A 14,993-nucleotide genomic window follows, 5' to 3' on the forward strand; every position below is an offset into this window, starting at 1 on the left:
TGGAAAGCCCACAGAGCTGTTCAGATTTAGTGAGCAAGCGTGATCTGTAAGTTTCATCTAATTAAATCTACAGTTTCATGTATAATTGTGTGCCTCTACGAAGCCTCTGTAGGTTGAGTCATTGAGTTGTTATTGAAGGGAACTATGGATGTTTATGCTGGTGTGTGTGTGTGTGGGTGTGTGTGTGTGTGAGAGAGAGAACACTCTGCACACCGCTGCTGAAAACCCACCAGGATGCATCCTGGAGAGCATCATTCATCGCAGCTCTTCGCCACCTGCGTGGCCTCTGACAGCTCCCCCTCCTTATTATGCTGAACAATGAAAACTGCCACAACAATATAGCAGAAATGTATGCAAACATAAAGCAAAAAACAACTGTGTCCTGTTTTGTTTGTGCAATCTAGACAGCAAAAGTGTTAGAAAGACAGGTGCACAAGTCACTGCACTGAAGAAAAATGCTGTATTTTAGTCAGATATATTTTTCCTCTCTACACAAAGATCTGTAAATGTGGATCAATAATTTAACTTCATCATCTATTAAACTTGAATACCTATTATAAGTAAACTTTTTATGCCTATTATTTCTTTTTATTTTTGTGCTGAATGTCGTAAAAATCACAAACACTGTTTTTAAAACAAGGTTATTTACTTTGTCTGCAAGCTCAGGTACAGATAAACTCAAAATTACTGCAGATTTCATTTTTAAATGACTTTCATTCAACCAAAAATGTTTATTTATGGTGCTTGTGTGTCTCAAAAGAAAATAAAACAACATCAAAAGAGCATCAAAGAAAAAAAACATTTACTTTACTTCCAGTAAGACTGTTGATTAAAGTTTAAAAAAATAATTTAAACCAAAATCTGCAAGAGGTGTGAATAATCTTGACCTTAACTATAAATTATTTTTCAATATAAAGTCTTTTTTTTTTTTTTGCTTTAAAGTTAAAAGCCAACAGGAATCTGATGAGTTTTTGGCTACAAACAAAAAGTAATTGAGACAGTAAATGGTTGCATGAACACATTGTTTTAAAAGTGAATAATGAAAAAATAAAATAAAAAATCAGTACATTGTTAATGGCAACAAAATTACAGCAATTTTTTTTAAATTCTGAGATTCAATATTTAATAAAATATTAACTGTTTTGAAACAGTTTTTACTTTCAAAACATTTTTATTCTCTTATGCAAATTGTTTAATTGAAGACTGTTCCAAGTAGCACATTTTATTGTTCAGGCATCCATAGATTATATTCTGCAGTTTAATACATATTCCACAAAGGTTTTATATCAGTCATCAAAAACAAAACTGGCATCTAGTTGATGTGAATAATCCCAGAAAAATGCTTCACGTTAATTTGTCAAAAAATCAACAGAGATCACATGTTTTCCTGAACCTAATAGGACTAATGAGATCCTTCATGTTTGCAGTTTGAGAGACTAATAGATCAATCAGTATCTTGTGTTTTCACTGGAAAAAAAACCTGCTGTTTCCTGCTAATAAAATTAATCTAGTCCACTGAGGCTTGTCTAATAGATGTTTGATTAAAAAAGACTAAATGTTTTAGCAAATATTTTTCAGATAGACATAAAGCTTTCTCATATCAGATTATGTACTTTAATCAGCAAGCAAACAGCTGAGATTACTCTACTTCTACAGAGAAGTTTTATTATTTTATTGCAGTTGTAATGAATAAAGAGTGGGGAGAAAAAAAAAAACCTGCAATCGTTTCTCTTCTTCCACCAGCAACGGCGCCATCTTGTGTTGCTTTTCCGCCGCAGCCTCAGAGAGTTTTGTCACATCCCTGCTGCCTGCTGGGGATCATTCGGGTCACGTCGATGTTGTTGGTGGCGAAGGTCTCCCTGGCCTTCTCCACGGTGGCGTCCGGCAGGCTCCGGGTGCGGCCCAGGATCCAGGCGAAGTCCACATGGAAGAGCCTGAGGACGTCTGTGCAGGAGTACACCAGGGCAAAGTTCACGTAGTCAGTGGACAGGATCCAGTAAGGGGAGTAGGGGAGGACTACATTGAATAGACGCAGAGAGTAAAAGTCAAAGGTCAGAACATAAACAAGAGGTGGTCATTTTTACTCCGGTGTATTCCCGCTGACCGTAGGAGTAGGTTATTCCCAGTTTAGCTGGATTCTTTGGATCCTCTATCACTCCGGTCCCCACGATTTTCCTCACCTCTCCTTTTCTGACACACAAACACACACAGAGTTTTTACGCAGCGCTAAACGGTGCCAACAAGCACCTCCTGACACATTTCCACAAGGTTCCCGCTCGCAGTGACTCACAGTATTTCCGAGCTGACCACTCGAATAGAGTTGTCTGTCGTCAGAGTGAAATTGGTCTCGATGCAGCGGCCCTTCTCAAACTGGGCCGGCAGCTTGGCAATTTCAAACCATCTCCCCATGAACTGCGAGGGCCAGGGACACACGGGTTCAGAGGCAATTTAGAGCGGCGTGAGAGGAGACTATGAATAAATCTACATACTGTAATGGGTTTACAGAAACATGCGACAGGTTACCTTTCAGGCCCGCTCTGTATCGGCAGTGGAAAGTCATTAAGTATCCTGCACTCTCAGGTTTTTTTCCCTCAAGGACAATATGCTAGAGAATATCTTAGTGAGTCTGCACTTAAGCATCACTTTATGTTCCATTTCAGTTAAATAGTAGTTTGTTCACTGTTTGAGAACAGATAAAATGATAAGATGTTGCTTTTTTGTGTTAAAATAGGAGAAATGCATGAACTATTTTTGATTTTGAAATACTGCATATTCATTGTTCAATGTATTCCATCTTATTTAATGTCATTTTAATTTACCACAGTGAGATTTTGTTATTTTTAACAATTCCAGATAAATGCATTCCTGGCATTTTGTAATGTGAAGCACTACTTGTAAAATTTTAACATGTAATAATAATTTCTCAGTTTAGACAGCAAGTAGATTTTCACAAATGTTTTAAATTCACTTTTTCAAAAAGGTTTTAAAAATATTTTTCAAAAAGGTTTTAAAAATATTAACGCCACTAATATTTGCTCTATTGTAAAATTATTTTTAAAGACACCAGGATAGAGTTTTGCAATATTTTAATGCTGTTTATTTCTAATGTTTGGTAAGAAAAAGAAAAGGAAAAAGCAACTTAAATTGTGAGACTTGACTGCTGTTGAAACTTTTGTAATCGGGTCAATCAAAGTCAATTTGGACTCATGCTAGGAATCCTCTGTTACCTGTTTAAGGATGAAGGCGGGCTGGACTTCTGGTTCTGGACACGGACCCCAGTGGGGAACCTGAGCCCAAATGATGGGGATTAGAAGCACAAAAATTGAAGCCAGAAACACCCTCATGGTAAGAGCAGGCTGCGTCACCTGCAGAAAAGCAACAAAAGCTGCTGTTATTCAGTTCCATTCTACAAATATTACACATTTTAAAAACAAAGGAGTGTTTAAATTAGTCAGAGAAAGTACATTTATCTTACCGGTTCTGTTCTTCTTTGTGGATCCGTGTTCTCTCCTCAGAGACTTCAGGGTTTGACTCAGAGATGTTGTTCTCCACAAAGCTTTTGCTCATCTCTGAAATCAATGAGATTCTTTGTCTTTCTCCAGTTTTATTACTGGCACAAAGTCGGTTATTACCAAATCAGAGTCATGGGTGACGCTCCGGCTGGAATGTCACAAAGTTATCAGAAGGTTCTGCTGCTTGAGGTGGGCTGCAATGGGAACTTGTGCTTTTTTTATTCTAATTTTTCAGTTTTTCCACTGATTTATCTACAGTCAGAAGTGTGCATACCCCCATTACGTGACAAGGTTTCTTTCAGTTATTTCAAAGATTTCTTTTCCATGTTCAAGGTGAGGTATATTCAAATTCAAAAATACTTTATTAATCCCAAAGGGAAATGAAGGGTTGTTGTAACTCATTAATTTAGATTCTTCAAAGAGTTATTGAACATCATAATGGCTGCTGGAATTTTCTGCAGCAGTCTGTACTGCACTGAAGATGAAAATGCCTCTGACTGAAAATGCTCTGCCTTCCCAAGACAGTTTACGCGGGTCAAAAATGCACCCAACGCTTCAAGTTCGGCGCCTGTGCACTTTGAATGCAAGCGCTTGACATTTTGCTCTACATGTAGCGTTTCATGCGTCTGGTTTACATTCAAAGTCTATGTGGAGGCAAGTCGAGGGCGCGTCAGATTCTTCAAAATTGCTGTAGCTGTTGTTTTCCGTTGCTGGGCTATTTGTTGGATGCGTTGGACGCTCTTGACGCGTCAAAACGCTCCAAACGGTCCAAACCAGACGCACCTGACGCTCAAAACGCATTTGGTGTGAACGCACCATTAGATTTTTAATGGAAATCTTTTAAATTGACCTAAATTCAATTAAAGAATATATTAATCTCCAAAGGGATTTATTGTTTTGTCTTGCTGGAAAATGAACCTGCTCCCCAGGCTAAATGGTTTTCTTCCAGGTTTATTTGGCTTAATCTCTCGGATTTCAATTTGACCTGATTCCCTTTCCCTACTGAAGAAAAGCACACCAGAGGATGCTGCTGCCACCACCATACTTTGTCCTGGCGATAAAATGTTCAAGGGGAAGTAAAGAGTTTTGTATGTGGGCCAGACTGTTCAATTTTGGTCTGGTATGATAGGACGAGTTAAATTTAAATGCACACCGCACTTTTCAGATATCTTTTTTTTTTTTTTTTTTTATGAAGATTTTAAAAATGCTGCCTTGTTTTCTTTTCATTTTACAATATAAAGTCCTGATAAGCTATAAATCACTATAAATAATAATTTTATACTCTTACTGTTATACCATAAATACCGAAGTTTGTGGTTTCAAGACAACATCATGTGGAAAAGTTCAAGGAATATGAATATTTTAATCCTCTCGCTATTTTTTGAAAGGAATGGATTTTGTGCAGCAAGGACATACAAAGACAAGGTTAAAAACTTTAAATAATTTCACAGGAAACTTTAAATACCATAAAAATGAGAAGTGTTTGCTAGAACCTGAGTCGGTAACCTGACATTTTATTATCTGGAAGGTCCTGTTGCTGTTTGATAACACAAAGACTCTAAAATTAACACAGTGATTTACATGCAGAAATCTATTAAATACTGTCTGCTTCCAGACAAAACCCTCCGACAACAAACAAGATTAAACTAAAGAAGAAAAAAAGATCAAAAGGCTCAATTTCCAGCTAATATATCCAGCCTGTATTTTAGGCAGGAATGACTTGTTAGCTGCAGCCAGACACATCAAAGCCCCGTTAAAGCAGCAGTGGCTGCTTTCTGCCAGGATGGAGGCAATGAGCTCGACTGGTCAGAAGATCAAGGAAAGAAGCGAGCGCACAGCCAAATGGGCTGCAGGATAATGAGGAAATATCAAAGAGCTGAGAAATGTATTAAAGATGCAGCATGCAAAAGTGGATCCTGAGGAGAGTTTTGGTCACTTTTAATCTCATCACAAGGTTGTGTATTTGGATTTTCTTTTTTGTGCTGGTATTCTGTCCCGTGAGGTTTCACAAATTATAAAATTGCAGGGTTGTTTCAATTATGTTTCAGCAAAACGTTAATATGTTTGAATCCCTGCATGGAGTTGTTCGCCTGGTGCATGAGTGGGTTCTCTCCAGGTACTCCAGTTTAAGAGTTCAATACGCCAGGAGGCAATTATAAGTTTCCTGTGACCTTCATCCAGAAGCATACTTAGGGAAACCCTCTGGACCTAGGATCTTGTGATTTGTGAAGGCAACAATATGTCACTGCAAAGGTGATCTGTTGTTTTGACTTGGAGAGGAAAGGAGCACTGACTTACTGAAATAGTTTCTTGTTCGAAATACTAATATCAGGTTGGCTGTTTTGTTGAATTAATCATACAACAGAACATATTTTACCTTTAGATTGTAAGATATGAGAGTTGGCTCTGTGTCTTTCTCCACTAGAGGGCAGCAGAGGAGCTTTAATATGCTTGAGCAATGTGAAATCAGCGGACCTTTCTGGAAATTAAACAATATCCTCATATTGAGTTTTCATTACCAGGCACTTGTTTCTTTTTTCATCCAAAAAGAAAGTTTTCAAAGTTTAAAAATGACAGAATTTTATCTTTTATCTTCTAGCCTTTAAGGCATAAAAGCTTGTTTTATTGACCAAACAAAAAGCAGATTTGTGTTCAGCAAATTGTTGCTGGTTCACATTTCAGCTCCACACCTAAAAGAAAAGGTTGTGTAACGGCTGCGGTAAAGACTCACGTGCCAGAGCAAATGCAGCCTTGCTGCTGATGCCCCTGCAGCTGTGCACATATACAAGCTGTACATTACCACAAAGGGAGGACGGAAAACCCTGAAAGTGAGCAGCAACACAGGTGCACAAGAGCTTGAGAATGTTTCCTGCTGCTGCTGAGGGATGACTGAGATCAAAACCTCGAGGACGATCTGCCACCTGAACTGAACCGACCGCTCTGATGGTTATTTAAAGAACATCCCAAGGAGAAATGTGTTTAAATCTGTAAGACAGGAAACTGCAATAGTGACTGGATATGGCGAGTTTATAGTTGAATCTGTAAAGGATTTGTGGTTGAACTATTCCCCTACTCATAAACTATTACTGTTTAATTTATAAAGCACTTTAAAACAGCAACAGCTGCGACAAAGTGCTGTACAGATCAAATCAATAAACAATAAAAAGATGGAAAGGACAAAATAAAAGAAAGACAATAAAATCAATAGAATGCTAAAGCAGAGTTTATAGAAGTACTATAGCTGCATTTTTAGGAGGAAAGCTTGCAAGGCTGCAAACACCGTCTCCTCTGTTGTACAGGAGCTGCAGCATCAGATTCTTTTTGCTGCGCATCACAAACTAAGATGGCACCATGAGGAAAAAACATTATGTGAAAATCAGGAAGTTACAAACTGAATATGACTCAAGACATCGAGATCCGTGTTTGGATTTATCTGCAATTCTAGGTATGAGTGTAAAAGAGTGTGGGAGCAAAGACATAAACAAGGACCAGTTACACCAGTTCTGCCAGCGGGAATGGGCCGAAATCCCAGCAACCTATTCTAAGATGCTTCTAGAAGATACCTAAGACATTTTTCAGCCAAAACAAAAGAAACAGGCAAACTTCTGAATTAAAATTAACATTTAGGGAGGTTTTGGCCAACTGATTATGCCTGTCATTCAGATCTGTTGCTTTGGTTATGAATATGGGTATAGATACCGGAGGGGTTTTTTTGTTTGGTTTTATTGGGGGGGTTGACTTTGGGGAGCTGAGATGCAAAGGAGGGTTGGGTTTGTTGTCTAGTTTTATTTTTAATTTAATTTTTTTTCCTTTAGTTGAAAAAGCAACGATAAAAGGCTGAAACTTGTGCATTGCAATTGTTTAGCTATTCTACTGACACAACTGGCTTTCTTTATTTGAGACAAAATGAATATAATTCTTCAGAAGACATTTTGTTAGTTTTAGATTATGATATATTCAACAAGAGTAAATTATTTAACAAACCTAACCTCAGAAGATTTGTGTTATCTAAGTTTATTTACCTTGAAGCAGGTCAGTCGGTTGTGTAACGTCTCGTTCGTTGTCCATTAACTGAAATGCATTTCACTTTATGGTTAAAACGTATATTGTATGTAATTTTCCACCAACACAAAAAGCCTTTTGGGTCTGGATGTTTTTAAAGCAGAAGGTCAGATTCAGGTGAAGGTTGGTGAGTTCAATAAATGTGTTGCGCATACAGCTGGAAGATTTTATAATCATTTTAAAACTTACCAGTTTCCTCTTGTAGCCTAACTAAGCAGCATTGATTTTTAGCAGAAATATTTGTCTCCCTTTTATTCTAGAATGAAGTTTCTTTCCAGTTTCATCCACAAATCCTCAAAAATTTTAACATTTTAATCAACTATTATAGAAACAGTCATGTTAATTTGCAGATATAGTCCTAATCTGATGCAATAAGAGCAGAGAAGAACAGATTAACAGTATTTTGTAGATTTTACAAACAAAAACTGCTATATGCTCTGATGTAACTATTTTGTTCATTTTATTTTGTTTTCTGAGCAACCCAGACCTGCAGGTTTCTATGTTTTTGTTTTTGGATGAAATGCTTGAAAGTCAAACCATTTTTACTTAAGGTTTTATCAACTTTCAGTCATCTGTAAAGTTATTTTAATTTAGACTAAATGAAGTTAAAACTCCATAATTTAGGGGACTGGTTATAAACCTTGTCAGGAGAAAGTCTTTTCCATAATTTTCAAGAAACCACAGAAAATTAAAAGATAACAATGGAATAAAATCATTGTTGTGTTTTTTGGTTATGGATTAATATTTCATTTCATCAACATGCTTTTTAAAGCTTAATCTCATGTCAGGCAAAACAAATCTTCCCCTCGTCTGTAAAATGGTTGAAAGTTGAAATATATTTTCACATTGGAGATTTTACTTTTATAACAAGAACCATTCTAACTTTATTTCAGATTATGATGCAAACAGGCAGTCAAATTTAAATAAAAAACATTTCTTAAAATGTGAGCCTGCTTGCAAGATTTTGCAGCCTTTGTAGAAATTAGAATTACAGTCAAATTTATGTTTTTCTTAAATAAATGTCTAAAGCTACTCGAGTCCAGATAAGTTCACCATGTACCAGACTAATGATGTAACCAAACTTTGTGGAGGTGAATATCTTTGGTGAGAGTCTGTTTCATTTGAATAGGTGCCAGTTCTCACTTCATCAAACAACAAGGAGGGGCTGAAGACTGGAGTCGTTTGGGTCTTTAAAAGCCTCCAGTAACGGGATGTGGTCACTCCTGCTGGTTTCACACAGGTGAGCAGTCGACACCTTCCTAAAGCAGCTGGATTTTGACTCGTCTTTCAGCTGCTGTTTTCTGTTTTACTCTTTGCAGACTGAGGTGACAAGATGAACGCTGTGCAGATTCTTACTTTGACTATGCTGCTTGCTGCTGGAGGCAGCGACCAGCTTCTCAGGTCTGGAAAATGTCCAAATCCTGCAGTCCAGGCCAACTTTGATGCTGCCAGGGTGAGCAAAATTTTATCTAATCTGATAAAGTAGCCAAAAATTGTATTCGACTAAGAGCAGCACTATTTTAACATATTCATTCTCAAGTAATAGTAGAAAGTAGCCAAAAAATGAAATAAAAAAGTATTTGGTAAAAAGGCGACTCAAGTACTGAGTAACTGATCAATCATTTAATATTTAAAAATGACATCATCAGATTGACCAAAATATAAATTTATGCAGAAATTCTAGTATTTTATAGATCAAAGTGAAAATAATTATAAAATAAGGCAAAAGAAATATTTTTCTAAATCAGCTTCTTTAAAAAATAAAAAAATTATGAGACTAATAAGTGTGTTTATCTGGTGAATTGTTGGTTAAAATGTTTGCCCTTTATTCAGTGGGAAGAGAATCCAGAAGTTTTACTCAACTAATAGTAGCGATACTTCAAATTAAAATTACTGAAATAAAAGTCAAATATACTGACTAATAAAAAGTAATTATTTCCCAAAAACGTACTCCAGTAAACGTAAGTAGTTACTACGCCACTCTGATGATGTGAGACAAACTCAAAAGTCCTGTTTCGTAACTAAGCTGCTGTTTTCTTTGTGTTTGAGGTTTAATAACTGTGGTTCCTCTTCAGTATCTTGGTAAATGGTTTGAGATCCGGAAGCTGCCAACAACGTTCCAGAAAGGTCAATGTGCCACCGCCGACTACAGCCTGAAGAGTCCCGGAGTCGTTGGCGTCTTCAACAGAGAGCTGCTGTGAGTAAAACGTCCTGCTTGTTTTTGAACATAATCAGTCAAACAAAGTCCTGCAGCCTTTAATCATGAACAGAACTGATTTGTTTATTATTAACCTGCAGTGACAATGGAACCATCAGCTCTGCTCTTGGCACGGCTAAAGTGAAGGACCCTGCTGAGCCGGCCAAGCTGGAGGTTTCCTTCTCCGACGGTAAGCAATTTTCCTTCAGAAATGAGTCTATTTATTCAAGATCTTTAAAATTCTCCTGCTGCTGTTTTGGCTCTAGACGTTCCTCCCGGTCCGTACTGGGTTCTGTCCACCGACTACGACAGCTACACGCTGATCTACGGCTGCACAGAATACGGCCTGTTCCACATGGAGCTGTCCTGGATCCTGAGCAGGAAGCCCACTCTGCCCAAAGAGACCACTGAGGATCTGCTCAGCATCTTGTCCTCCATCGGTGTCAGCGTGGACAAGATGGCCGCCACCGTTCAGGACGAGACTTACTGCAGTCCCATGAACCAGTGAGACGGAGTCGTGTTAAAAAAGCGTCCCTATGAGGAGCATCATCTTGTTTAAAGAAATGCGTCTTCTACGTGGTTGTATTTTATTTTGTGGAAATAAAATTTCTGATATTCCAAAAAAGGTATTTTTTTATTCATCATTTTGGTTCAATGGTTGCATTTAACTCTCAGTTTAAACTGTAAAAGTTACATTTAAAGCTTATTTTTATATCTTTAAGTTATATTGATTTATTTGGCAGGGAAAATATATATTAATTAACATTGCTGTAAATAATTGCCTATTTTTTTAAAAGTTACGGAAAATGTATCTTGCTAAAAACAAGTAAAAGGCTAAATAATGACAAAAAGTTAAAATGCAAAATATGTGAATTCTGTCAATAAATATAAAACAATAAATACCATCCATCCATCCATCCATCTTCCTCCGCTTATCCGAGGTCGGGTCGCGGGGGTAGCAGCTTCAGAAGGGAGGCCCAGACTTCCCTCTCCCCGGCCACTTCTTCTAGCTCTTCCGGGGGAATCCCGAGGCGTTCCCAGGCCAGCCGAGAGACATAGTCCCTCCAGCGTGTCCTGGGTCTTCCTCGGGGCCTCCTCCCGGTGGGATGTGCCCAGAACACCTCACCAGGGAGGCGTCCAGGAGGCATCCTGACCAGATGCCCAAGCCACCTCAACTGGCTCCTCTCGATGTGAAGGAGCAGCGGCTCTACTCTGAGTCCCTCCCGGATGACTGAACTTCTCACCCTATCTCTAAGGGAGAGCCCAGCCACCCTACGGAGAAAACCCATTTCGGCCGCTTGTATCCGCGATCTCGTTCTTTCGGTCATGACCCAAAGCTCATGACCATAGATGAATGACCATGACCAATAAATACCATTATTATGAAAATACAAGCATTAATTAAAACAACTTTAATCCTTCATTGGGATGGCAAAACATAAGTGGTTGCAGAGGAATAGGGAAAAAAAACTTAATTTGTAAATAAAAATGTATAGCCAGTTTTCACCTGACATTGATTTAAAAACTAAATAACTAACAGCCACTTAGATTTATTTTTTATTTCTTTGATGGCAGTAGAGTTTAAGGTCAGTGCTTAAAAACTGTCTTACATACGTTTTAGAATCAATTAATTCAAATAAAGAAAATCCTGTCGCTTCATAAGATGACAAAATTCATCTGATGCTCAATATTATGAGAAAATCTTTAAACAGGCATTTCATTACCCTGTGGCGGGGTTGTTTAACCATCACAGCATCTTGGAGTCAAATTTCCTTCAGGCACATTTTAATAAAATAGGGGAGCTTGTTCATAAAACCTCCATGGAACAAATGACTACATATTGCACAAAGTTTATTTAATAGAAAATACATTTTTGCAGATAAAAGTAGTCAAACTTTATCCAGAATGCTATAGAAATATTTCTGTTGTGTTACACAGAAGTTTCAGTCATTAATGATTCATTTAATAGCTTTGTAAAGAAGAACTGCATCTAAAGATTTTGATTCATCATCTGTTTTATCCACACAGAGTTTAATATGCAGTTCTGTGAAAAGTATTTGCAACCTTACAATTTTTTTTCTGTTTTTGGTGAAAATAATACCTCAGATATTTTTCAATGTCAGGGAAAAATAACCAGAGTAAATACAAAACGTGGCCATGTATGATTTTTAGTTGGCAAAGCTCAACATTAATTGTAGTTAACCTTTTATTTACTGAAGCGACATTTTCAATTAAAAAACATAAGCCTCAAAAAATGTAGAACACCACTGAAACCACATTGTTTGTTTTGGACATACAAGTTTATTAAATTAAGCTCAAATAAAGATTCTGCATCAATACAAACGCCACAATCTCATTCTACTGGTTCATGGCGCTACAGTAATCTGCGTCCTGGTTGGTGACCAGCAGCTCGTCCACACTGACTCCGATGGACCGCAGGACGCCGTGCAGCTCCTCCAGCGTCTGGTCGGCCAGAGTGGGCTGCCTGCTCAGGATCCACACGAAGTCGGCGTGGAGCACGCTGAGGTCGGTGCAGCTGTAGACCAGAGCGTAGTTGTCGTAGTCTGTGGACAGGACCCAGTAAGGAGCAGGAGGAGAGTCTGGAGGAGCAAAGAGACACAGCAGGCTGTGAGTAAACCTCCACCGCAGCTGGATTAAACACACAACTAGATTAAAATGAGCGTGGAAACCAAACGAGGGTCTGTACCCTCGAAGAAGTAGACCAGCAGCTTGGCAGGCTCAGTGGGGTCGGGTTTGGCGGTGCCGGTGATTACATCAATGGTCCCATTTGCACTGAAATCAAATAAAATCTTAAATCGGTGTTTATAAATACATCTGATCAAGTGACAGTGAGTAAATCTCACAGCAGCTCCCTGTTGACGACTCCGACAACTCCAGGACTCTGCAGGCTGTAGGTGGCGGTGCTGCACTGGCCGCTCTGGAACGTGTGGGACATCCTCTGGATTTCATACCATTTACCAAGATACTGCAAAACAAGCAGGTTCACAGTCAACAAAAAGCCACATCCTGTTCTGCTGCTTCATCTAAAGGACTTCTCACCCTTGCAGCATCAAACTTCTGCTGAACAGCAGCGCTGGGGCATCTGCCAGGCATGATGACCTGAGAGTTGGCCGCCAGAACGGACAGCAGAGTGAAGGAAAACATCTGGAGGAACTTCATCTTTCTACAAAACCTTAAAGAAGTAGAAAAGATTCTGAATTTTACCTAAATTTACACAAAAGGAGAATTGCCAGAGTAAAATCCTGGAGTAGATCCCTGTTGTTTTCTACCTGTTCTACGGGGTAGTTGTGACGTTCAGCGTTGTGCTGCTGTATTTATAGTGGAGGTCGACTGCTGACCCCAGATCTGACCTGCATGTCACGTTTTTGTTTTATAAAGCTGTGAGATTTTTGGCACCTGTTCATGTCAAGATAGACGGATTGTCACCAAACAGACCTTGGCTGCTGAACAAATATGTTTTCAATACTTTAGGTAACTGTATAGATTACAAAAATTATCTCTGAGGCTCCCTGTGTGACAGCGGTGTATTATGTAGTAGTTTTTACAGGCCTTTTATTACCTTCGTTAATTTTTTCCTCTTTTTTTCTTGTTTTTGTCCAATAAAAATATACATTTATCTAAGTGCATTTAATATGAGCAGGCAGATTAACCTGAACCTGAACTGTTTTCATACTGGCAAATCTTTCATGTCCAATTAGAATAAGAATTACCAAAAAAAAAGCTAAATTAAATGGCAACAAGATACGTTTTAGTTGTTTTACAGAGTCAAGCAGCTGCTGGGAGGAAGGATCTCCTACAAGGCTACTTTGTGCACCTCGGACACAGCAGTCTGTCACAGAAAAAGCTCTGCAGTCCAACAACAGAACCAAATAGTTTTTTTATATCATTTTGTTATATTAAAAGCATTTGAAAGCATAGTTACAGGTTACATGCTTTTTTGTTTTTTCATGTATTATTCTTACAGTTTTAGCCAAATATTTAGCTGCATGGGTTTTGTGATTTACTGATATGTAAAAAGAAAACTACCCGGCTGCCATGATATCACAATAATCATGACCCAAACAAGATTTCCCCCTTAAGGTGTGAAAAACACAAGGCTTTGAAATTAGAGGGATTACAGCTCAGGAACAGGTCATCATGTGACAGAGGCAGAAAATGCAGTTCATCCGGACAACGGACTGTTGCTGTAGTTAGAAGATGGACGTTGTCTCCTCTTACCCAAGAGAATTTATAGCTGTAGCTTTTTGTTGAGGTTAAACCGGCTCTGATCCCTTCGCCTCACCGTGACTCCATAATGCTGGGTGCAAACAACACGGACAGGAATCCCTTATAAAAAGCTTACACCTGAGAGATTCTTAAATTAGCGGTTTAGATGTCCTAAAGCCCCTGTTCTCCTAATTCCTAAGTCTGTTATTTGTAGTTTCCGCTCTGCTTTTTCAGTAAAAATCCACTTGACTTCTGAACGCCCACATTCAGGCGCATCTCAGTAAATTATGTTATGATAAAGTTGATGTATTTTAATAATTCAGCTCAAAAAGTAAAACTCATATATCATGTAGATGTTTTACACACAGCAAGAGTTCAAACATTTACACTTTATTATTTATTTTTAGTCTAGTTTCTAGTGCAAATATTTATTACACTTAAAATATGTCAAAACTAACTTACAAGTAACTTTGAAGCAAGGTATATGAGGTTGTTTAAACGAAATCATTCTTTAGTATAGATGAAAAAGTATTTTTCATTGGTAGATAAAATCACTTATGATAATATTTTCATGTTATGGGAGAAATAATCTGCCAAAGGAACTAGTACTGTGTTATCAATATTAAGGAATTATTTACTTAAAACAAGCTCCTATAAATTACTGATAAGTTACTTTTGAGTTAGTTTTGTCGTATTTAAGAATACTAAAATATTTGCACTATCAATCAATCAATCAAATTTTATTTGTACAGCACATTTTGGCATCAAGGCATTTCATGGTGCTTTACATCATAACAAACACAAAAACACAAAGTTATGGAACGTTGAATCAACAATCAAAACATTACATTAAGTCAGGGGTCTCAAACTCCAGTCCTCGAGGGCCGCAGTCCTGCAACTTTTAGATGTGCCTTTGCTGCACCACACCTGAACAGAATAATTAGGTCATTAAGGCTCTGGAAAACTGATCTACACAAGGAGGAGGTAATTAAGTC

The 14,993-nt window shown here is 38.0% G+C and overlaps 3 protein-coding genes across 4 annotated transcripts; 1 reads left to right on the forward strand and 2 right to left on the reverse strand.

The window, feature by feature from the left end:
• Window positions 1–625: 625 nt before the first annotated feature.
• Window positions 626–3,586, reverse strand: apoda.1 (apolipoprotein Da, duplicate 1). The gene is made up of 5 exons (XM_028019504.1): window positions 3,476–3,586; window positions 3,228–3,365; window positions 2,291–2,412; window positions 2,105–2,190; window positions 626–2,016 (listed from the first exon to the last, which is right to left on the reverse strand). Exons 2-5 carry the CDS (start codon window positions 3,342–3,344, stop codon window positions 1,781–1,783), a joined length of 561 nt encoding a protein of 186 aa, XP_027875305.1. The 5' UTR covers window positions 3,345–3,365; window positions 3,476–3,586; the 3' UTR covers window positions 626–1,780.
• Window positions 3,587–8,692: 5,106 nt separating this feature from the next.
• Window positions 8,693–10,365, forward strand: apoda.2 (apolipoprotein Da, duplicate 2). Its single transcript, XM_028021232.1, has 5 exons — window positions 8,693–8,814; window positions 8,894–9,027; window positions 9,650–9,771; window positions 9,873–9,961; window positions 10,038–10,365. Exons 2-5 carry the CDS (start codon window positions 8,908–8,910, stop codon window positions 10,277–10,279), a joined length of 573 nt encoding a protein of 190 aa, XP_027877033.1. The 5' UTR covers window positions 8,693–8,814; window positions 8,894–8,907; the 3' UTR covers window positions 10,280–10,365.
• A 1,684-nt stretch (window positions 10,366–12,049) lies between these two features.
• On the reverse strand, window positions 12,050–13,081 carry LOC114146967 (apolipoprotein D-like). Of its 2 annotated transcripts, XM_028021437.1 has the most exons (5): window positions 13,062–13,081; window positions 12,832–12,964; window positions 12,636–12,757; window positions 12,479–12,564; window positions 12,050–12,371 (listed from the first exon to the last, which is right to left on the reverse strand). In XM_028021437.1, the coding sequence occupies exons 2-5, from the start codon at window positions 12,949–12,951 to the stop codon at window positions 12,130–12,132; spliced, it is 570 nt and encodes a 189-aa protein (XP_027877238.1). In that variant the 5' UTR covers window positions 12,952–12,964; window positions 13,062–13,081; the 3' UTR covers window positions 12,050–12,129. The 2 variants fall into 2 exon arrangements, with proteins under 2 accessions (XP_027877238.1, XP_027877237.1); XM_028021436.1 differs by lacking the exon at window positions 13,062–13,081 and having other exon boundaries at window positions 12,832–13,054.
• Between the last annotated feature and the right edge of the window lie 1,912 nt (window positions 13,082–14,993).

This window comes from Xiphophorus couchianus, chromosome 6 (genome assembly GCF_001444195.1).
Source record: "Xiphophorus couchianus chromosome 6, X_couchianus-1.0, whole genome shotgun sequence".
Classification (NCBI taxonomy): domain Eukaryota; kingdom Metazoa; phylum Chordata; class Actinopteri; order Cyprinodontiformes; family Poeciliidae; genus Xiphophorus; species Xiphophorus couchianus.